Source organism: Nelumbo nucifera, chromosome 5 (genome assembly GCF_055504915.1).
Source record: "Nelumbo nucifera cultivar China Antique chromosome 5, China Antique-T2T, whole genome shotgun sequence".
Lineage (NCBI taxonomy): Eukaryota > Viridiplantae > Streptophyta > Magnoliopsida > Proteales > Nelumbonaceae > Nelumbo > Nelumbo nucifera.
Genome location: NC_142653.1, coordinates 61,201,736 through 61,226,553, shown reverse-complemented (window position 1 = coordinate 61,226,553; position 24,818 = coordinate 61,201,736). Strand labels below are relative to the sequence as shown.

The following is a 24,818-nucleotide window of genomic DNA, read 5'->3' as shown; positions in this document are numbered from 1 at the left end:
CTCCGATGTCACCTTCTTTGAATCAGTTCCTTTTTTCTCGGATATTGTGGTTTCTTCTCCCTCCTCCGTAGTTTCTGAACACAGAAAGGGTATAAACACATGGTTTGGCAGGTTCAATGAAGTAGTGAAGACTTTGGAATGAAACAGTGTCAAGTAGACCATTCTGTGTTCAGCCATGACTCAAAAGATGGGAAAATCTTGCTAGTGGTGTATGCGGATGATATTGTCATAACTGAGAGTGATAGTAACAGGATTGACAGGCTGAAGAAATTCCTATAAGACCACTTCAATACGAAAGATTTGGGTAAGCTGAAGTACTTCCTGGGAATAGAAGTTGCAAGGTCAAGGCATGGAATTAACTTATGTCAAAGAAAATATGTTCATGACCTACTTGAAGAAACTGGACTGTTAGGTGCTAAACCAACAGAGACTCCTATGGAACTTAATGTCAAGTTGAGTGTTGATGCAAGTGAAGAGTTTGATGATCTTGGAAGATACAGGAGGTTAGTGGGAAAGTTGAATTATCTGACTATTACCCGACCAGATATATCATTTGCTGTGAGTATGGTGAGTCATTTTATGCAACATCCTCGGATTCCTCATTGGGAAGCAGTTTTAAGGATTGTTAGGTACCTGAAGGGTGCTCCAGGTCGTGGTTTGCTATACCAAAGTGGAGGGACTTTTGAAATAGTAGGGCATACAGATGCTAAATGGGCTGGTTCTATATCAGGCAGGAGATCAACTACAGGGTATAATACCTTCCTTGGTGGCAATCTTGTAACTTGGAAGAGCAAGAAACAAACAGTGGTGACAAGGAGTAGTGCAGAAGCTGAGTACAGAGCTATGACTCATACCACATGTGAACTAGTATGGTTGAAGAACTTGCTACAAGAGATAGGGTTCTCGGTTGACAAACCCCTGAGAATATACTGTGATAACCAAACTGTTGTTCACATCTCTTCCAACCCAGTCTTCCATGAGAGAACCAAGCATATTGAGGTCGATTGTCACTTTGTGAGAGAGAAAGTGATAAGTGGAGTGATAACTACATCTCATGTGAACTCAAGAAATTAGTGGGCAATCTCTTTACAAAGGGATTGTCTCGGGGCATATTAGATTATATTTGTGACAAGTTGGGACTATATAACATATACTCTCCAGCTTGAGGGGGAGTGTTAGAATACACAAATCAGGGGTATTTTGGTCATTTGGATTAATCTATTTGAGAGTGAAATGTCTATTTTATTTAAGTTTAAGTTATGTGTCCCATCACTTATGGGGGACAATATGGTCTTTCTTTTAACTATGTTATTGGAGATAAATACAAGTGGGTCGGCTAGAGGTGGACTGATTTCCTAATCTGGCCGAACCCTTATTCTCCTTCTTCTCTTCTTCTTCTTTCTCTTCTTCTTCTCTACTTTAACCTAGAATTGAATAGGGATTTTACATACATATTGTATATAGTTGTTTCAGATAGAGAGCAAGCTAGGGTTAGAGTCTTTTAGAGGAGATCCTTGAGCTTCACCAGTGTTAGAGTAAGCTTTGTTGAAAAGTCTGAGTTTGTTTCTCACCCATCTATTGGGATCATCCTCCTTGAGTTGAGTATATGTGAATACTCTAGCAACTGAGTTAGTTTGAGCTATAAACTATTATATCTACCTAATGAGAGGTTCCCCTTGTTGTAAACTAGTTCCTGTGATATATGAGTGAAGATCTTTGAGTAGGTAGGTATTGCATGCACGTGAAAGCCTTGCTGGTTTGGGTCGTGTTGGCACCTTTGTAAGTCCAGTTGGTTCAAGTATTGTAAGCACCTATGAAGCCTTGTTGGTTATAAAGGATTGGTTGGCAATCGGGAAGTCTAATCAGTTGGTGCAAAAACGTTAGTGATTGCTTGAGGTGGAGGTCGTAAGCATGGTTGGTTGAACCTCTAAAAAAATATTGTTCCCTTGTTTTTGTTTCTTTTCTTTTCTTTTCAAGTTTGCAATTCATTTTCTTTGTGCTTTTTTTTTCATTTTCTTTGTGTTTATTCTTCTCAAAACTGTAATACTTGAAACCATGAGATCTTGTAGATTTGCACTTTATTTTCTTTCTTTTCCTTTACTTATGTAAGATACAAGGACAACTAGTGCAATTACTAATTTTTAACTTGACTAACCTATTAACTGCACTAACAAGACTAACTGGAGTAACTGCTTTACTTTTATTGTTATTGCTATTTACATTTATTGTTCATTTATATTCTAGCATCATTTACTTTGTCCTATTAGTCTAATAACGTTTTGGCCATAGTTCTATTTGATCGCTCAACGAGTTCACTTTTTTTAGGAACCCCATTTAGTGAAGAGGTTATTCTAGAGTTGTCAACAAAGCAAAGCTCTCTTCTCTCCCTACCTCATTGTTGCTTGCCCCCTCTTTTGGGCTTGTTCTTTCACTATCGAATGTTAAACTTGCACCTGTCATTAATCTAGAACCAGGCTACAATGGCTGATTGGGGACCTCAGATCTGGTTTTGCTTCTTGTATTGCACAATTGCAACAGTATTAAACTAATCTTCAGATTTCTGGACAGCTACAGAACTCTTTCCGCCATTGTTCAGTTTCAAGTGCAAATCAGATTTGTTGTAGAAGGCAACCTCACTTCACTAGCAAGCATAGTTTTCAAGGCGCCAAGGTGAACTAGGCAACAAGGGAGCACTTAGTTGCTTAGTCACCTAGGCGCATGCCTAGGCATCACTTAAGGTCTAAAAAAGGATAGAAAAAGGGGGTTGATCCCCTCTTTCTATTGTAGGAAAAGAAGTAAAAAGACAAAATTAATGGTTGTAACGTGGAAAATATGGGGTGGAGCCCCTATTCTTGTCTTTTGAAAATGAAAGCACATAAAAGAACAATCAAAAAATGGTGGAGACTTAAGGGCAAAGCCCTTGTTTTTGTTCTAGAAGAAAAATGGTCAGAGCCCATGTTTTTGTACCAGGAAAAGGAAGAAGGGGCTTCAGCCCTATTTTTGTACTAGAAGAAGAAAATAAGGGGTAGAGCTCCTATTTTTGTTCCAGAAGAAGAAGAAAGATAAGAAGAGGCAGAGCCCCTGTTTTTATCCAGAAGAAGGAAAGGAAGGGGGGAACCCATGTATTTGTTCTAGAAGAAGAAAAATAAGAAGGGGAGGAGCCCTTGTTTTTGTTCCAAAAGGAGGAGGGAAGACAAAGGATGAGGAGATGAAGAGCATACCTCCTGGATTCTGTGATTGGTTGGTGTTCCTTGCCTAAGACTTTGAACACTACATCATTCAAACTCTGTTAGTTTTCCTCGGTTCTTACCTTCCTTTCACTCAGAACCATAACAAAACAAGAAGCTAACTATAAAAGATATTATTTAGTGAAAGAAATAATAAAATGATAGTCTATCATGCCTATATTAATACTATATGCTAAAAATATAAAAACATATGAAACATTGTATAACTTTGTATAAGTGGTATATAAACCACTTGGGGTTTGGGTGAGGCGAGCCCCAAAAGGCGACTAGATACCTAGGTGTCGCCTAGGCGCCCACCTAGGTGTCACTTTGGCAACTATGCTAGAAAGACAATTTTGGGAAAAGATTTGATAGTTTGCAATAACTCCAATATTATAAACATCAAAGTTTTCTTTTTTTCTTTCTCTTACAAGTTGCTAAACCATGAGTTGCAGCAATGAACTTGACACTGGCAACTAAAATCTCCATTAGAAGGTGAGTGTTCTTGGTTGAAGTAGTTTTTTGCCCATATAAGTACAACACAAGAAATTAAATTAATGTCAGATGGACGAAAAGGGTAAATTCGGATTTTATTTTCAAAAAAAAAAATAGGGTAAAGTGCTGAAACCTCCCCTAAAGTCTATAATCATTGCTGAAACCTCCCCTAAAGTTTTGTAATTGCAATCACCTTCCATAAACTTTTTGACAGTTGCAAGTAGACCTCCTTCAATTAGAATCCTATAATAAAAGGTGCAAAAATGTCCAAAAGACCCATGCAATTACTATTGAGGCTGGTTTCTACAAAAAAGAAAAAAAAACACAAACACAAACACAAACTTTATAAACAACAAAAAAAAAATAGAATTTAAAGTTGCAGCTTTACCTTTGAGTGATTGATATGAAGGGAAATTTTGAAAAATAAATCTATTTCAAAAAAGAGATAGAAAGGGTTTGGGCGAATTATATATGAAGTGAAAATTTAGAAAATAAACATTTTGGTCAAAAGTAACTGCATGGGCGTTTTGGACATTTTCATGCCTCTTTTAGAGGAATCTAACAAAGGGTGTCTACTTGCAACTATGCTAGAAAGTTTAGGGGAGGTGATTGTAATTACCAAACTTCAGGGAAGTTTTAGCCATTTACCCAAATATTTAACCTGCACACTAAGCCACAAGCAAATAGTTATTGACAGTTTGGTAAATGGTAATAGAGGGGAGGTCCTAACAAAGGGTGTCCACAAACAAACTTTTGATGCACATGCATGAATACCGGTTGGTTACCGTTTTTAATTGGAAGCCGATCAAATTGTCCAACACCCCGCACCCCATACACATTCCTGAAAAAAAAACTGTCATGCCAGCAAAAACAATACATTTTTTTTACAGTGCAGTTGCTATGGTGGACGTGTTCTACCATTGCCATTTTACACACTAATTTTAAGTTTTAGGGGAGTTTAGGGGTTTATTGTTTAGGACTTAAGGGTTTAGAGTTTAAATTTTAGGGTCTAGGGTTTAAGATTAAGTGTTAGGATTTATAGTTTAGATTTTAAGGTTTTAGGGTTTAAGATTTAAAGTTAGGGCTTAGGAGCTTAGGATTTAGGGTTTAAGGGTTTAATGTTTAGACTTTAGAGTTTAGAGTTAAGGATTTAGGGTTTAGATGTAAAAATCTGGAGGTGATAAAAACACGTCTTCCCAACGTGGTAGGAGCCTAGTATTGTCCACAAAATCACTCACATGGTTAGACCTTGGTTATGAAAATAACAATCTAGCAAGGATAGTTTGCTTGGACCATAACGTTCTGATGCAGTAAGTTTACTTGCGATGTAGTGCCTCACAATGTAAACATAAATACTCCATAAGTATTTCAGAGACAAATTTGTATGTTATTGTTCCCCATTACTGGTCATTGGAGAGAGAGATTTGTATATTATTGATGCTGATTGGTCGTTGTATGAAGTTCATTAACTTAGAGAGAGAGAGAGAGAGAGAGAGAGAGAGATGTAGAATCACCCCTGGTTCTATTCGATGACTGTTTTCCAAGGGGAGTCCAAAACAAAGAAGCACAGAATGTTTGGCATATGTATGCTCTGATGTCAAACTACGAAAGTTTGTTACTGTACCCAAACGCATGGCCAATTTTTCTTTCTAGTACAAAAAGCATGCTGTGAAAATACATTTTGCACAATCCATTTCACAGCAGAAGATACACACAGTAAAAGCAAAAATGCATGCTACTTTGAATTTCAAAAGCATAAAAGTCTATCCAAATAGCACCTAAATCTGTCAGGTCTTCCGAAACAACTCTAGAAGAGTATAAACCTTACCTAGCTCTTGACTGGAGATATCATCTATGCCATATGATGGAGGCTGTGATAATTCATTACTTCGGAATCTAGATGAATGGTTTGAAGCACGGAAAGATTGGTCATATTGGGGCTCATCAGAGCTGTTGAAAACTATTTCATCTGCAGATGTTATAGGCAGCTCATCTACAGATGTTATGGTGAGCTGATTTAGTGAGGCTGCAGAAGAGCACCGAGATAAAGTTCCAGAGGCAACTGTTATTTCATCCCTCTCATCTATAGCTGATTCAAGAGAACATGTAGATCGTGCTGTTCCGGGACGAGAATGCAAAGAATCATGCTTGGATTTCTCCTTCACTCTCTTACACCAGCTATGAAGGGACTCTCTAACTCTCTCTGCAATCAAGGCTCTCTTAAACTTGGATCCCATCTGAAAATTAAAACAGGAAAAACATCAAACATTAAGAATCTCATATTGAAATAGCAATACCATAATGAACAATTTTAGTTGGGGTACAACCATGAATTGAACTTTTATTAAGATAGCTAGGTTAGCAAAACCTAAACCATTGACAAGTGCTCATACCTTTGGTTAATACCCTGACCAACCTTTTTGGACTTTCTGGAAAACACTTCAATTGTAGGAATGACAGACTTTATTCAGAATTAAAATAATTTACCTATCTCCATTACACTGTTCAACCTCCTTAATCTTTTCTATAGTTTGACATGTAGTCTCGGACAATGCTTCACAATCAAGAGACTTCTATAGAAATTATTAATGATATTATTCAGTTATTTAGTAACAACACGCCCAGAATTTATGTTAGATTTTCAAGATTTTGGGATCTTAGATATTATTTGACCAACCTTTCTAATAACACCAAATCAAAAGGGGCATGTTGACACGTTAAATTTAAGGCTACCAAGATATAAAGCCTATGAATTAGAAACCAAGAAACAAACCTACCAAAAATAAGCTCCATGAAGCTTAAAGGACTTCCCAAATTTAGAGAAGAGCTTGTTTGCAGCCATGGAGAATGAGAGAGAGGAAAGTGTAGAAATCTTTAATGGTATGCAGATAGCAAACAAAGAAAATAAAAAGAGAAAAAGGAAAGAGAATAGAGGAAGAGAAAGGGAAGAAAAGAGGTCTTCCAATTGAGATGATTAATTTCTCTCGTAGTCATTCAGACCCTTTGTAATAGCAGAACATTACATGTCCTGACCCTGTTTATGAAAATACTGTAATTCCTATACCACCCACATCAAGAAATAAAAGCATTAACTGTGACTGCAAATTTTCCAACCCTTTCTTACAAACATGGTATGATTGATCTGACATTGTTTAAGCCCCTTCTGCTAGATAACTTTGTTAAGCCTGCTAAACCAGGTCCCTGGTGACTGCTTAACACAAAAATGATTTTTTTTTTTTTTTTCAAGTGGTAAACCATCCCCTCACCGTCCTCAAAACCAGGGGCTGTACAATATAATTTATCAACTAGATCTCCATTTAGAAAGGATTTGTAATGTCAATGTGATGAAGATACCACACTAGATTAGTAACCAAAGACTAGGGAATCTATATGGAGTTCATCTTCACTACTGGTGCAAATATCTTTGTATAATCAACACCATACATTTGGGCATAAACCCTTTGTCTACCAACCAGACATTATACCTCGCTATAGACCCATCAGCCTTGTGCTTCACACTTTACAGATAAGTCCCACTTGCACCCTAAAGCTGTGCTTGGTTAGAAGGAAAAAGTAGGGAAGGAAGGGAAAGGTAAGGAAACCTGTACAAACCAAACAGCCTACCTTTCCCTACCTATTGTTGGATTGAAGTCTTTGTATGTATGAGTATTTGGCTGATAAGAGTTCTTATTAGCCTATACTTAAGTTTAAGTTGTCCTGTACTGGGCCTTTGTTAATGGGCCTAATCCTGTTTAATGTTTTAAGTTGTCTGGGTGTCCCATCACTAATCAGGGGCATTCTAGTAACTTCCTGTATCATTGTACTACACCATAATATAAATAATAGTACTGTCGACTGAGCAGTGGAGTTCGACATTCCAGCATCTCTTCTTCTTCTTCTATTTTCTGCTACTTCGGCTACAGTAATTTAGCTTTCATGGTATCAGAGCATTAGCTTCTTCCTAGTTTCAGCCGGCACACACTCTCTTCTCTTGCTGTCTTTTCATCTTCTCTCTTCCTTTTCTGGGTTGCTGTAGTGAAGACCTAGGGGTGTAAGAGAGTAAAGCAAGTTCGAACCTAGGGTTTCTCTTGGTTGTAGGACTCAAGGGAAGTAAGACCCAGAAGTAGATGTCCTACTAGGTTATTTCCAGCAAATAGTAGCTATTTGGCTACTAAGAGAGGTCTGTGTAGGACAGACCTAGTTGAGGACTGATTTCAGCAGTCCTAGCACTAGCCGAAAGGGGCTTAGCTACTTCTACAGTTGCAGCTTCGGTGCTCCAGCAAGACTCGCACAGACTTAGCTTCTTCTACAGAGCCCACTGTTCACTTGCTACTGTTGCAGCCTCGAACTGTTCACTCACTACTGTACCCGAACTGTTGCAGTTTTTGGTTCAGCCCAAGTGAAGCCTATCTAGTGTTCTACCAGCACTGTGAACACTTCTACCATCATAGCAATGTGGCAAACAGCTCCAAGTTCAGGGTGGTTATCAGTCCGAAACCCCTCACCACTGCTGTGAGATTACTTAGGGAGCTGCCAGCTCCAGATTGTTCAGCACTGTGAACCCTAGTTGAGGACTGATGTCAGCAGTCCTAGTATTGGCCGCAAGGAAGGGCACTCTCTTTACAGTTGCAGTACTCAAAGTTCAAGTGGAGTCTACATAGCACAATTGTTGAGAACCCTTAGCTTCAGGTCGGTTACCAGCCCATAACTCCTTGCTTGCTGTTGTAACTGAACTGTTTCAGAACTGTGACAGTCTCGGCAAGTCTGAAACTGTGTCGAGTGCTGTCAGAACCTGCTGTGATCATTTCAGCTAATCAGATCTGCTCCAGAACTGGTTCAGAACCTTCAGAACTGCTTCGGCTAGTCTTAATCAGTGTAACCTACACAGTGGCTGCAGTCAAGATGTCTTCAATACCCAGAGATGTTTCTTCTAGAGATAACAGGCCTGCGGCAAGTGGGAATTTTGTCGCCAGCAACAATGATGACAACTCACAAAATACACCAACAGTGTCTTCTTCTCCTATGGGACAGGTTGCTGATTCCTCTGGAACTGGTACATTGGGCTTCACTGCTAGTGAGGTTGAGATCCTTAGTAGGGCATTAGCCCGTCTAAGAAATAATTCTTTTGCTTCTACATCTCTTGCTAGATCAAGTACAGCCTCTGCCTTCAGTGCCACTGGCTCTATTGACTCTACTTCTTGGGTTATTGATTCCGGTGCTACTGACCATATGACACATATGTCTTCCCTATTCTCTTCATATCATTTGTTGTCTGGTCAGGATAAGATGAGAGTTGCTGATGGGTCTTTCTCCACTATCTCTGGAAAGGGAATTGTTGACCTAAGCAAGGACCTCTCTCTTAAATCAGTTTTACATGTTCCCAGTCTTACCTCAAATCTCTTGTCTGTTTCAAAACTTACCAAAAATTTGAACTGTAGTATAACCTTTTTTCCTACTCATTGTGTCTTCCAGGACAGATTGACAAGGAGAACGATTGGGTGCGGTCATGAGTATGGAGGCCTCTACTACCTTGATGCAGACATCGGCTCAGCCTTACAAGCATCTGCTGCTAGTAATCCGGAAAGTGTGGAGTCAATAGCTAAGCTGCATCTTTGGCATGCTAGGCTAGGTCATGTGTCTTTCTCCTCATTAGAAATGTTGTTTCCCGAATTGTTTAAGGGCATTCCAAGTCAGAGTCTAACCTGTGAAGTATGTCAAATGTCAAAACAATGTAGAACTGTGTATCCAATTTCCAGCAATGAAATTTGTGCTCCTTTTGATTTGGTTCATTCTGATGTCTGGGGCCCTTCACCCATTGTTTCCTTTGATGGCTTCCGGTACTTTATCAGTTTTATTGACCACTACTCTCGTTGTACATGGATCTACCTGTTAAAAGGACGGGATGAAGTACCACGGATAACCATGGCCTTTTGCAAGATGATTGAAACACAGTTTAATAAGAAGATTAAGCAATTCAGGTCAGACAATGCTGCTGAATACTTTGAAAAATCCTTGAACTTATTCCTGGAAGATGCTGGCATACTACATCAGTCATCCTGTGCTTATACTCAGTAGAATGGGGTTGCTGAGCGCAAGAATAGACATCTATTGGAGACAGCTCGAGCCTTACTATTCCAACACAAAGTCCCCAAGCAATACTGGTCTCAAGCTGTACTTTCTGCATCATATCTGATAAACCGGATGCCATCTAAGGTGTTGGGTATGAAAACCCCTTTCTCTGTTTTGTGCCCCACTCTTCCAGACTTTCCCCTTCCTCCTCGGGTCTTTGGCTGTATATGTTTCATACATGTGAAGGATCCAAAGAAGACTAAGCTGGATCCTAAGGCTACAAATGGAATATTCTTGGGGTACTCTCCTACACAAAAGGGTTACAAGTGTTATGACCCTGTCTCCAAGAGAAAGTATGTCACCAGAGATGTGGTGTTCTTTGAGTCTCAACCCTATTTTCAGTCTTCTCAGAATCCTCTTCAGGGGGAGACTAGTGGGATGGAAGAGGATTCTCATTCTCCCTCCTTTTTTGTTCCCCTATCTGCCTTGGGTCTTCCATCCTCTCCTCCTACTCCTTGTTGTGACATTCCGGGTCAACCCAGTGAGGCTCCCACTGTGCCGGTTACCTCTCCTGATGCTGTAGATGTTCTTGAAGGCTCCAGTAGGCAACAAAAAGAGATACTTACATACAACAGAAGAAAAAGGGGTCCTCAACCTCATGACAGCAACCAGTTGGACTCGGATCAATCTGTCTCTACAATCCAAGGTAATTTCAACTCTCATACTTCTGATTTGGATCTTCCTATTGCTCTCCGTAAGCCTATCCACTCTTGCACCACCCGGCACCCCATTGCTGATTTTGTTTCTTACTCACATTTATCTCCTGCCTATCACTCCTTTGTGTCTGCTCTTTCCTCTATGCGTGTTCCTTCTAGGTACTCAAAGGCTGTGTCTGATCCAAGGTGGAAAGAAGCTATGAATGAAGAGATGAAAGCCCTAATGAAAGCAAGAACTTGGGAATTAGTGGATCTGCCAGAGGGGAAGACCACTGTTGGGTGCAAGTGGGTGTTTACTGTAAAGCACATGGAGGACGAGTTCATTGAAAGGTACAAGGCCAGACTTGTGGCAAAGGGGTTTACACAGAAAGAAGGGATTGACTACAAAGAAACCTTTGCCCCGGTAGCAAAGCTCAACACAATTCGGGTTCTATTGTCACTAGCAGCAAATTTTTCATGGGAACTTCATCAGCTGGATGTGAAGAATGCCTTCTTAAATGGTGACCTTCATGAAGAGGTATTTATGGAACCTCCACCAGGCTATGACTTTAGTAGAAAGGGGTGCAAACTGAGGAAAGCATTATATGGGTTGAAGCAATCTCCCCGTGCATGGTTTGAGAGGCTCTGTGGGGCCATGAAGAAAGTGGGGTACACTCAGAGTGGTGCAGACCATACCTTGTTCATAAGGAGACAGGATAGCAAACTTACTGCACTCATTGTTTATGTGGATGATATGGTAATTACCGGAAATGACTTGGAAGAGATAAAAAGACTGAAGGAGTTTCTAGCTTCTGAATTTGAGATCAAAGACTTGGGTCATTTGAGATATTTTCTTGGGATTGAAGTTGCCAGGTCAAGAGAGGGAATCTACATATGTCAGCGGAAGTATGTTCTTGACCTCCTAGAGGAAACAGGCATGATGGGGTGCAGGCCAGCAGATACTCCAATGGAACAGAACCATGGCCTGCAGGAATCAGTAGGGGAGGACTACTGTGATAAAGAGAGATACCAAAAATTGGTAGGGAAGCTGATATACTTATCCCTCACTCGGCCAGATATTGCTTATGCTGTGCATGTTGTCAGTCAATTTATGCACTCTCCAAAGATTCCTCATATGAAAGCAGTTGAAAGGATTCTCAGGTACTTGAAGACTTGCCCAGGGAAGGGAATTCTCTTCAGGAAAAACAATAGAATTGAAATTGAAGCCTACACTGATGCAGATTGGGCTGGGTTTGTTGGAGACAGGAAGTCAACCTCGGGTTACTGTACATTTGTGGGAGGAAACTTGGTCACATGGCGCAGTAAGAAGCAGAATGTAGTGGCTAGATCAAGTGCAGAAGCAGAGTATCGAGCTATGGCCCACGGGGTTGCTGAACTCTTATGGTTCAAAACTCTTCTTAATGAACTTGGCATTAAGGCTGAAGGTCCTCTCAGGCTGTATTGTGACAATAAAGCTGCCATCAACATTGCCAACAATCCCGTGCAGCATGACAGGACAAACCATATTGAGATTGATCGGCACTTTGTTAGAGAAAGAATTGTCTCGGGTGAACTCTGTGTGCCTTATACTCCATCTAAGATGCAAATTGCGGATGTACTGACTAAAGGGCTGGCAGCAGCAAAGTTTAGGGACATGCTTGGCAAGCTAAACATGATTGATATTCATGCTTAGCTTGAGGGGGAGTGTTGGATTGAAGTCTTTGTATGTATGAGTATTCGATTGATAAGAATTCTTATTAGCCTATACTTAAGTTTAAGTTGTCCTGTACTGGGCCTTTGTTAATGGGCCTAATCCTGTTTAATGTTTTAAGTTGTCTAGGTGTCCCATCACTAATCAGGGGCATTCTAGTAACTTCCTGTATCATTGTACTACACCATAATATAAATAATAGTACTGTCGACTGAGCAGTGGAGTTCGACATTCCAGCATCTCTTCTTCTTCTCTTTTCTGCTACTTCGGCTACAGTAATTTAGCTTTCACCTATGTGCAGGTTTCTCTACCTTTCCCTTCCTTTCTCTACCTTTTCTTTCAAACCAAACACAGCCTAAAGCTTCCTTCTCCTTACTCACTACATGTTTCTTTGCAGAGGATTTGTTTCCATTTGATGCAGAAATCAAAGCAGAATGTTCTAACTTAGTCTTCATCACAGTCTTTCTGGAAGCCTCTTGTTGAATGACAAAGTATACTTCATCAATAGGAGGAATGCCACTACACCCCAATAATTGCATTCTCACTATCTCAAAATCTAGATTCAACCCTGACAAGAATTCACATACCCGGTTTCATTTTTAAGAGATTCATATTGAACAGCATCCTCATCATCCTTCCAATGGATGGCCTTGTAGTGATCAAGTTGTTCCTAGATTGCTTGTGTTATGGACGCCTTCCTCAGGAAGACGTACCATCACCGACGGCAGCAACAGGACCCGAGCCCACCGCCAGCAACAGCAAGGATTCAGTGATGCTCATCCTACCCAGTTCGAAAACAGCAGCCTTATCTAGATTAGATTAGCTCATTTTGCTTGTTCTTATCTTATTGTTCTTATCTCTTATCTTATCTTGTTAATAGCTTATCAGATTAGGATTAGCTTAACTTATCTTATCTTGTTAGTAGCTTATCAGATTAGGATTAGCTTATCTTATCCTTAGCAAGATAGAACTGGAAGTCTCCCTATTCAGCAAGGAGACTCCCTTTGATTAGGACTCTTGTAATCTCCTATTTAAGGAGACCCCATTATTGAATGAGATATCAAATTATTCGGTCAAGAGTGAGTTAGGAGAGTTGGTGATCTCTTGGACAAATCACCGAAGGCGCCAAGATAGGTTCATCACGAGCAGGAAGGAACAAGGGAAAACAGGAGGTTTTCCCCGTGGACCGACCTGTGACGAGATCCTATTGCCGGGCCCTCAACAACTTGGTATCAGAGCAAGGCGTCATGGGAGATCTGGAGCAGCTACCTTCCAGGGTCCATGACCTCGAGCACCAACTCGTGGAGACCAGCTCCGAAGTTCGTGAGATCAAAGGTGAAGTGCGAGAACTGCGACGACTAATGGAGATGTTTCTTTCTAGCAGGGAAAGGAACTCTGACGGAGGGACAACAGCTAATGACCGCCGGCCAGATCTGCTGGAGTCTTCCGGCGAACAGCAGTCCGTCGGCCATGGAGCAGCCATCATCCCCAAGTACAGCAGGCTGGAGTTCCCATCATACAACGGCAACGGAGACCCCCTAGGCTGGCTGTATCGCTGCGAGCAGTTCTTCCGGAATCAACGGACAAATGACTAGGACAAGGTAAGCCTAGCCGGCTTTCATTTAACAGAAGAAGCACAACTTTGGTTTTATTGGTTAGAGCAAGAAGAACCCGGGCTCAATTGGCCCCAGTTTAAATCCTATTGCCTTCTTCGGTTCGGACCCCCATTGACCAGAAACCCACTGGGCGAGCTAATTAACCTTAAACAGACCGAAACAGTTGCTGAATACCAGCGACAGTTCCAAACCCTCCTCGCGAGGGCATCCTCCGTGCGACCAGACCAGCAAGTGGATATGTTCATAGCAGGGTTAGCAGAACCCCTGCGAGTGGATGTCGAGATGCAGAATCCCCCAAATTTGGTCACAGCCATGAACTTAGCCCGCGCATTTGAGCGCAAGCTGCAGCTCAGCCGCGGAATTTTTAATGTGGGTCGTCCACCGAACTCGTGGGTGCCCCCAAGACCAGCAGCAACGACCCCCTCTTCTGCTACCAGCCGGGAAATGAAGCCTCCCACGACCACCACCTCTAGAGCAGTGACAAGTACAGGCAGTAACATGGTCACTCCTCCCATCAAGCGCTTGACCAGGGAAGAAATGGCAGAGCGCCGAGTGAGAGGTCAATGTTTCAACTGTGATGACCTCTACTCGGCAGGACATAGATGCAAGAGGCTTTTTTGCCTTCTCATAGATGAGCAAGAGGAGGAAGGTGAACCCGTCACATTCGAACCAGAGATCTCTCTCCATGCGATCACCGGTATTAGAACCTCTCAGACCATGCAGTTACAGGCACAGATCGCAGGTCAGCCGGTGCGCATTCTCGTCGATTCAGGGAGCACACACAACTTCATAAGTGAACATGCAGCCCTGTAGTTAAAACTACCAATGGAACTCCGGCCGCGACTACAGGTAGCTGTCGCAAATGGTGAAAAAGTTCACAGTCCAGGGATTTGTAAGGACGTCCCAGTACAGGTCAATTCTGAACTAATTCTTGTTGATTTATTTGTACTCTCATTGGATGGGTTCGATATTGTTCTCGGGGTCAAATGGTTAATTACCCTAGGCCCGATTTTGTGGGACTTCAGTGCACTCACCATGACCTTCCACCTGAATGGCAAGCAAGTTTCATGGCACGGTTGCAGGGTTAAAGAAAAGACACCACAGGTTCATGCACTCCAGACAGAACCGGCAGCCATGGAAAAACTTCTCGCCGAGTTTTCAGATCTGTTCCAGGAACCGAAGGGCCTTCCCCCTTCCCGAGCTTGCGACCATCGTATTCCTTTGGTGGCGGGTTCAGCACCAGTCGTTGTTAGGCCTTATCACTACCCTCACTTACAGAAGGATGAGATAGAAAAACAATGTACAGCGATGCTGAACCAAGGGATCATATGCAAAAGTCACTCCCCCTTCTCTTCGCCGGTTCTATTGGTGGCGAAGTAGGATTGAACGTGGAGGTTCTGTGTTGACTATAGAGAACTCAATGACCGGACGATCAAAGATAAGTTTCCTATTCCCGTTGTGGACGAACTGCTGGACGAGTTGCATGGTGCCCAATATTTCTCTAAGTTGGACCTTAGGTCCGGATATTTCCAAGTTCGCATGGCTCCCGGTGACGTGAAGAAGACTGCTTTTCGCACCCACCATGGCCACTTCGAATTTTTAGTCATGCCATTCGGACTCTCCAATGCACCATCTACATTTCAGGCACTAATGAACGAGGTATTCCAGCCCCATCTACGCAAATTTGTTTTAGTTTTCTTTGATGATATCCTCGTTTACAGAAAATCATGGGTAGAGCATGTCCACCATCTGAGGACCGTTTTCGTACTCCTACGCCAACACAGCTTATTCCTGAAACGGTCCAAGTGCTCCTTTGGGGAATGACAGGTTCTTTACCTCGGCCACATCATCCATGGGCAGGGTGTAACAGTTGATAGTTCCAAGATTCAGGCTATAACAGAATGGCCCAAACCTCAATCCGCCAAGGCCTTACGCGGGTTCCTCGGTTTAACGGGTTACTACCGCAAATTTGTACAGAACTATGGAGTGTTGGCAGCCCCGTTAACCAACCTGTTGAAGAGAAACTCCTTCCGGTGGGATGACGCAGCTGATGAAGCTTTTCTATCACTGTGAAATGCACTGTCTTCAACCCCTGTCCTGCAATTACCTAATTTCGCCCTCGAATTTACAGTCGAGTGCGATGCTTCTGGAGTGGGTATCGGGGCCGTACTACAGCAGCAAGGGCACCCGATCGCTTTATTCAGCCGCAGATTGGCCGACCGGCATGTGAAGCTTCCAGCCTATGAGCGCGAACTAATTGGCCTTGCCCGAGCCATCCAGCACTAGAGGCCGTATTTGTGGGGGCGGTCGTTCATCGTCAAAACTGATCATTATATAGCCTCAAATACCTGTTAGAGCAGCGTCTCACCACTTCCCCTCAGCAGCATTGGGTTAGCAAACTGCTCGGGTTTGACTTCCGGGTGGAATATAAGGCGGGATCCTCTAATCGCGCAGCTGATGCCTTGTCTAGGCGAGAAGAAGACGCGATGGTTCTATGTAGCATTTCCCAACCTCGGATCTCTCTGTTTGACGAAATTAAGAAGGCAACACCACAGTCCCCGGAATGGTCGCTCTTACTGCAGAAGATCTAGACTGGCACGGCCGACCCCGATTGGTCACTTCACGACGAGTTGGTACTGTATAAGGGACGAGTCCATCTTCCAGCAGACTGCCCGTTGATTCCCACCATCATCACCAACATCCATAACCTCCACCCATGAGGGCATTCAAAAAACACTACACTGCGTCCGGACTGATTTCCATTGGCGAGGTATGAAGACTTCTATTCGAGATTTTGTGCAGAATTGCTCCACATGCCAACAACACAAATGGGAAAACCTACACCCGGCAAACCTCCTTCAGCCCCTTTCCATCCCATCGCAGATCTGGGCCGACATCTCCATGGACTTCATTGAAGGACTTCCCAAGGTAGGGGGCAAATCAGTTCTCTTTGTGGTAGTCGACCACTTCCCTAAATACGCACACTTCATTCCTCTATCACACCCGTACAGTGCCACTTCGGTTGCCCTCGCCTTCTTTACACATATCTTTCGCTTACATGGGTTGCCGGAATCCATCGTCAGCGATAGAGACCCGGTCTTCACTAGTGCCTTTTGGAAAGAGTTATTTCGACTACACGGCACCACCCTGGCCTACTCATCAGCTTACCGACCACAAACCGACGGTCAGACGGAAGTGGTTAACCGCACTATCGAGATGTATCTCTGCTGTTTTGTAGGCGATCAACCTCGACGGTGGTTGGAATGGCTTCCTTGGGCCGAGTACTGCTACAACACAGCCTACCATTCCTCCCTCGGCATGACTCCCTTTCGCGTCGTTTACGGCAGGGATCCTCCCCGCTTGCTGTCCTACGAGCCTGGATCTACTCGCTTGGACGCAATCGATCACTCCTTACAGGACAGCGACGCCCTCCTCGCCGACGTCCGCATTCGCTTACAACAGGCCCAGCTCCGCATGAAGCTCCACTATGATAAGCACCACCGGGAACTGTCGTTCGATCCAGAACAATTTGTTTGGTTGAAGCTCCAGCCCTACCGGCAGCGCTCCTTGCGCCACAAGGCTGCCCCGAAGCTGGCCCCTAAGTTTTATGGGCCCTACAAGGTTCTGCAACGGATTGGCAGTGTGGCCTACCAGCTGGAATTGCCAGAGACTAGCCGAATTCATGATGTCTTCCACATCTCCTTGCTGAAACCATTTACGGGTGTTCCCCCGGACCAAGTTCCCTCCCTACCACCCTTGAAAGATGGCAAACTGGTCCCCCAGCCTAAAACTGTCACCCGCTCTCGTTTCAATAATGGAATCCTTGAAGTCTTGGTGGAATGGTGTGATCTACCACCAACAGAAGCCACAGGGATCCATTGGCAGAGTTCCAAGCCACATATCCAGCTTTCGAGCTTGAGGACAAGCTCGTAGTCCAGGAGGGGAGTAATGTTATGGACACCTTCCTCGGGAAGACGTACCATCGCCGCTGGCAGCAACAGGCCCCAGGCCCACCGCCAGCAGCAGCAAGGATTCAGTGATGCTCATCCTACCCAGTTCGGCAACAACAGCCTTATCTAGATTAGATTAGCTCATTTTGCTTGTTCTTATCTCTTATCTCATTTTGTTAATAGCTTATCAGATTAGGATTAGCTTAGCTTATCTTATCTTGTTAGTAACTTATCAGATTAGGATTAGCTTATCTTATCCTTAGCAAGATAGAACTGGAAGTCTCCCTATTCAGCAAGGAGACTCCCTTTGATTAGGACTCTTGTAATCTCCTATTTAAGAAGACCCCATTATTGAATGAGATATCAAATTATTCAGTCAAGAGTGAGTTAGGAGAGTTGGTGATCTCTTGGACAAATCACCGAAGGCGCCAAGATAGGTTCATCACGAGCAGGAAGGAACAAGGGAAAACAGGAGGTTTTCCCCGTGGACCGACCCGTGACGAGATCCTATTCCCGGGCCCTCAACAGCTTGTAAGGCAGCATAGTAAGCAAGAATACTCATCTCCACTTGCCTAAGATTAGCAATATCCTGTCTGAGCTGAAAAGTCAGCTCCATTTCTCCTATAAATAAGTCTCGTTCACTCTCTCCCAGATTCGGGCAGATATTTTGAAAAACATAAGTCCTCTACTAATTTGGGTATCATATAGTTCCATAGCCAAGACATAATGATTATGTTTTCCCGTTCCACACATCCAACATAGGATCATCGTCAGCTGGTCTTTTCATCTTCCCACTCAAGTATCCAAGCTTTCCTCTGCCAGCAAGCTTAACCTTAGTAACCTGTAAGCTTGAGTCCTGTCCAAGATTAGAAATGGGCTGTTTGGCTGATTAGGAATGGTAGATTGAGAAGAGATTTCTTGGCCCATCTCAGATCAACTTCCAACCAATTCAGATCAACGAGACAAATCCAAAACACACAGCCAAAGGAAAGAAGCCCCAAGAAAAAAGTCCACAAGAACAAAGAACAGTAATCGCAGCAAAATAAACGAAGAGGAAAAATCACCAAATATTCAATAAGCCACCAAAAAATGGAGAAACCAACTTCTCATAACAAAGGAATATGTCCTGGACCACCACAAATCAATCACAAACACAAGATATTTGTGCTGTTCACCATGACCGGAAAAAGTATGGGAAAAATATTAATACTTACCAGATGGGTCTCCGATCATATTCAAAGAATTTCTTAAAACGTTCTTGAGTTAAGGGGTGTGTTCTCCTAGACCAGTAGCTGATAGTCCTGAAACACCCCTTCTATAGAAAAACAAACTATTAATACAGTAGACTACTCCCACAGAAGAAGACCAGGCCCTTGAACTTCCTAGTTCTCTGATACCACATTAACCAGCTGACAATGGGTTTAACTACAAAACTGATGCAACCAGTTGAAGTAAATAGATGAAGGGAGAAAAAAAGAAGGTAGAGAAGATGAAGAAGAGAGGGATGAAACAGTGACTGGGTGTTGGCCTCTAGGTCAGCCCACCCCCAACTAATTGTATTAGAATGATAGAAAGAGATAAAATTATAACCTTGCGCTTTGTTAAGTGAATAAGAAAAAAGAAACACTATGTATTTCTAAACTCCCAATTATGTTCTATTTTCTCTCTTCTCTTATCCTCCCTCTTTACTATTCTATATCAAACCACACTTACCAATAACCCATACCACAGGTTGAGGGTCAATTTGCATTCTTGATGGTAATGAGCAATACCTAAATCAGAGACATGTAGACACTGACATCAAAATGACAATTGAGGAGGTGCTTCTTTTTTGTGGAATCAGCTAATATGTGACAAAAAATTCTAACATCTATGGTTAAATTTGTGCATGATTCTAAATCTGTAATACATTATAATTTAGTACATTCAGTTATAAATTATTTTATTTGTTTAATATTGGTTTCATTCATTTATACTGCTAAAGTTGTTTGCTTTCTCTAACAACTATTCCATTATTTACATAACATTTATACTGCTAAGTTTAATATTGGTTTCGATATCGATAGGCATTTCGCCATGTAGGGATGGAGATATTTCACTAATTTAGCTATGATATATTTGGAAAATTTGAAAAGATTAGGAAAGTTTTCTAAAAACATGGAATTAGTTAATAAACCTTTAAGGAATCATTAGAAGAAATATAAAGCACATTTAAGGCTTAAAAACCATATCACAAAACTGTATAAATCTGTTTGAGTCAACAGTCCAAGGGTAATTGAGTCATTTCATTATACTTTACTCTAAGTTGTCTTGTCTATTATGTCTGAGGTTGAGTAGAGTATCCCATACATAAAGAGGGACACAAAGGTTTTTGTACTTAAAGTTAGAAATCTATATATATTAATTCTGGTTGGATGGGAGACAGATTTTTCTCTTCGGGAGACCAGCCAAACCATCTCTTCGTCTTCTCCTCTTTCTTTCTCTCTTCTTCTCCCTTCTCCCTTTCTTTTTATTTCAGGAAGTAAATCAGGTCCAATTGAATAACTAACATGGTATTAGAGCCCTGATTTTCTTCCCAGTTTTTTTCTTCTTTTTTTCCAGTGCCTTCTTGGTGATTACCTTGAGGAAGGTGCTGTTTCAGTGGAGTTTTAGAGAAACCCTCTAATCAATGTATCAAAGAGGGACTGTCAGTGATCAGTCTATGTGCAACAGTTCGTGTTGGGTGTTTCAATGATCTGAAAAGGCACAGTTGTGGATTTCTGGACTTCTTGTAGTAGGTCTATTAATAGGTATACATAAGAAGTGATTTTTCGTGTGTTTCATGTTAATGGACGTGAGTGATAGGTCTGAGAACAGTGCTGAAACCTGTTACAGCACATGTTTCTGAGTTTCTGTGTGTTTTCTTGCTGATAGAAGTGGGTGACAAGTATGAGAACAGTGCTGAAATCAGTTTCAGCACATGTTTCAGTTGTAGTTTATTGGTAGTGGTGTAGTATGGTGCTGTGCAGTGAAGTTTTTCCTTTCTTTTTATATACCCATGGCAACCCTAGGAGAGAACAGTGATAAAAAAATCCAGTGTTATAACTCCCCCTGATTTTCTGAATTTAAAATGACATCTATCAAGCTGAATGGTGAGAATTATGTGCCATGGGCCAAGTCAGTGGAGATCTTTCATACAGGTAAGAAGAAGATGAAACATGTGAAAGAAGAAAAACCCTCAGCTGATTCTCAAGGATATAGTGATTGGGAACAAGAAGATGCACAAATTATGACATGATTGTGGAATGGTATGGAACCCAAAATCAATGTGAATTTTATGTTTCTTGATACAACGAAGGAGGTATGGGACCATGCCAAAAAGCTTTATTCGAGACAAGATACTACAAGGGTATATCAGCTCTATCAAGAATATTTTAATCTAAAACAAGGAAATCAGACACTTAAGGTGTATTATGCTAGTACAAGGAACCTTTGTAATTAGCTAAATATCTATCATGCTTTGACATCAAATGTTAAAATTCAGCAACAACAAAGGGAGAAACCGGATGTGACCAGATTTTTAGTGGATTTTAAGGTTGAGTACGAACCAGTTAGAGCTTAGATTCTAGGAGGCTCTGCTCTTCCTTCTCTTGAGGAGGTGTTTGCACAACTCCGTAGGATTAATTTTGGGTCTTCAGACAGTACTACAGTTTCAGATAGATCAGCCTTTGCAGTGATGAGAGGGGAGGCCGTGGGAATAGAGGAGGTCGTGGTGGTGGACGTAGTGGAGGTTGAGACTTAGGGGGAAACTGTGGTAGAGGTCGTAGTTATGGGCTTAGGAAGTGTACACAGTGAGGGATGGAAGGACACATTGTTAATTTTTGCTATGATCTACATGGAATACCTTCTAGATGGGCCAATCATACAAGAAGTGGTGGTGAAGCAGTTGATACCCAGCAAACTGACCAGGCAACTTTTACATCTACTAGTGCCTCTGGGAAGGAGATGATGAGTATTCCACGTGATGAGTATGAAATATTTCTTTAGGCTACTTCCCAACAAAATACGGCTACTCTTGCCCACTCATGTAAGGCTTGTCTAGCTTCCAAACCTCCACCCTAGACTATCAATTTTGGTGCTTCTGATCATATGACTAGGACTCCAAGTTTGTTTTCCTCCCTTTTTCCATCTTCTACATCACAAACAATCACTTTATCTAATGGTTCTACCTCTCTCATTTGTGGTGTTGGTAATATAGATATTGCATCATTGTCGTTATCTTTAGTTCTGTATGTGCCCAAATTACCTTTCCTTCTTATGTCTATTGGCAAATTGACCAAATCTATCAATTGTTCTATGACTTTCTTTCCTGACTCTTGTGTTTTTCAGGATCACGAGATGGGGATGAAGATTGGTGGAGATCATGAAGCTGGTGGATTGTATTATCTTGATGGTGGTGGTTCGACAATAGCTTTCCAGTTCTCTCTTACACCTCTCTAGTGGCATTGCAAACTTGGTCATCCTTTTCTCAAGACACTTCAGTTACATGTTTCATCATTGCATTGTCTTTCTTCATTGGAATGTGAGTCATGTCAGTATGGGAAACACCATCGGGTTTCCTTTAGTCCTAGAGTAGATAGTCATAGTTTGAATCTTTTTCCTTAGTCCATTTTGATATTTAGGATCCAAACAGAGTTGTGTCATACAATGATTATAAGTACTTTGTAATTTTTGTTGATGATTATTCAAGAATGACATGGCTTTATCTTATGAAAGAAAAGAGTAAATTGTTCTCCATTTTTCAAAAATTTTATGCTGAAATTCGCACTCAATTTGGTGCTCACATTAAAATTCTTCATTTTGATAATGGGAAAGAATATTTCTATACCTCGTTTCAAGAATACTTAGGACAACATAGAATCATCCATCAAACCTCTTGCACTTATACACCTCAAAAAAATGGGGTGGCTGAATGCAAGAACCATCATCTACTTAAGACTACTCAGTCCGTTTTGCATCATTTGAGTGTTCCTAAATGTTTTTGGAGTTATTTTATTCTTACAACTTGTTTTCTCATTAACCAGATGCCATTGTCTATCCTTGAAGGTCAATCTCCCTTAGTTTTGTTTCCTATGTTGTCTCTCTTTCCTCTTATTGCCAAGGTTTTTGGATGTGTACACTTTGTTCATAATCTATGCCTGGGGATGGACAATTTAGATGCACACTCTATAAAGTGTATCTTTCTTGACTACTCTCGGACAGAGAAGGGATATAAGTGTTATAATCCTTCTTCTCAACGTTCCTTTGTGTACCTGATGTTACTTTCTTTGAGTCTGTTCCATTCTTTCGAAGTAGTGATGTTTCTTCTTCATCTCCTATGCTTCCACTTCTAGTTCCGGTTGATGACTCCATTCCTCTTATTCCTGTTGCTCCCAAGTCTTCACCACCTCTAGTTTCTTCTCCGTCAATAGATCCAGTAATTGTTCCTAACCATGTGGTGCCCTCTCAGTCCAACCTTGATCTCCCCATTGCCTTGCGTAAAGATAAATGTAGTTGTACTTTGCATCATATTTCTAACTATTTTTTTGTGCCTCATCTTTCTGCTTTCCATCGTCAATTTGTTTCCCTTTTGTCTACTATTTCTATTCCTAAGAATGTCTAGGAAGCTATTACCTCCCTAGAATGGTGCCAAGCAATGGAAGAAGAACTCTCAGCCCTTGATCATAATCACACGTGGGAGCTCACCACTCTTCCTCTTGGTAAGCATGTTGTATAAGTTGTAAATAGGTGTATATTGTCAAATACTTACCAGATGCAAGCATAGAGCGCTTGTAGGCTAGGTTGGTTACAAAGGGTACTCTCAGTTGTATGGTGTGAATTATATAGAGACATTCTCTCCCGTTACCAAGATTGGCTAAGTTTGTGTTTTGATATCCTTAACAGCTATGTATGATTGGACCTTGTTTCAGCTTGGCATTAAAATGCCTTCCTGCATGGTCATCTTAGTGAAGAAGTGTATATGGAGAAAGCAGCAGGGTTTGTTGCTTAGGAGGAGGATGGTAAGGTGTGTGGACTTAAGAAGGCAATTTACAAAGAAACAATCTCTATGTGCCTAGTTTGGTAGATTTAGTGAGGTAGTTAAAGATTCCGGTATGAAGCAATGTCAGGTTGATCATTCAATGTTTAGCTATGATTCTGAAGTTGGAAAGGTTTTGTTGGTGGTATAAGTTGGGGATTGATAAATTGAACACTTTTCTGCATGATCACTTTTAGACAAAAGATCTTACCATACTGAAATACTTCCTGGGCATAGAAGTTTCAAGGTCGAAGCATGGCATAAATTTGTGTTAGAGGAAGTATGTGCTTGACTTGTGTTAGAAGAGACAAGTTGTTGGGTACTAAATCAGTCGAAACACCCATGGAGCCCAACATCAAATTAAGCACTAATGCGGGTGAAGAATTTGATGATCCTAGGAGGTGCAAGAGGTTAGTGGGTAAGTTGAATTATTTGACTGTTATCCGGCCTGACATTTCCTTTGCAGTGAGTGTGGTCTGCCAGTTTATGTAGAAGCCCCCGGTTCCCCATTGGAATATAGTTTTGAGAATTGTATGGTATTTGAAAGGGGCTCGAGGTCGTGGATTATTATACAAATCAAGATGAAGTCATGAAATAAAGGGTTATATAAATGCAGATTGGGCAGGCTCAATGTCTGGTAGAAAGTCTACTATTGGGTACTATACCTTCCTTGGAGGAAATCTGGTAACATGGAAGAGCAAGAAACAAACAGTTGTAGTGAGAAAATGCTGAAGCTGAGTATAGAGCCATGGCACACACAGCTTGTGAGTTAGTGTGGTTGAAGAATCTCCCCTAAGAGATTGGGTATACACTCAACAATCCTATGAAATTGTACTGTGACAACTAAGCTGCAGTTTACATCACATCTAATCCAGTCTTCCATGAGAGAACAAAACACATAGAAATTGACTGTCATTTTGTAAGAGAAAAAGTGCTTAGTGGAGTGATAAATACAGTACATGTGAATACAGGGAACTAGTGACTGGGAGATTGATTTTTC

The 24,818-nt window shown here is 41.6% G+C and overlaps 1 protein-coding gene across 3 annotated transcripts in view; it reads right to left on the bottom strand.

Moving 5' to 3' along the window:
• Positions 1-5,325: 5,325 nt before the first annotated feature.
• MLO4 (Seven transmembrane MLO family protein) overlaps positions 5,326-24,818 on the bottom strand; it is a 118,818-nt gene continuing 99,325 nt past the window's right edge. For all 3 annotated transcript variants that reach the window (XM_088888442.1, XM_088888444.1, XM_088888441.1), the window contains one exon: positions 5,326-5,959. In XM_088888442.1, the coding sequence (XP_088744568.1) occupies positions 5,510-5,959 (450 nt within the window). In that variant the 3' untranslated portion in view covers positions 5,326-5,509. The remainder of the gene's footprint in view (positions 5,960-24,818) is intronic.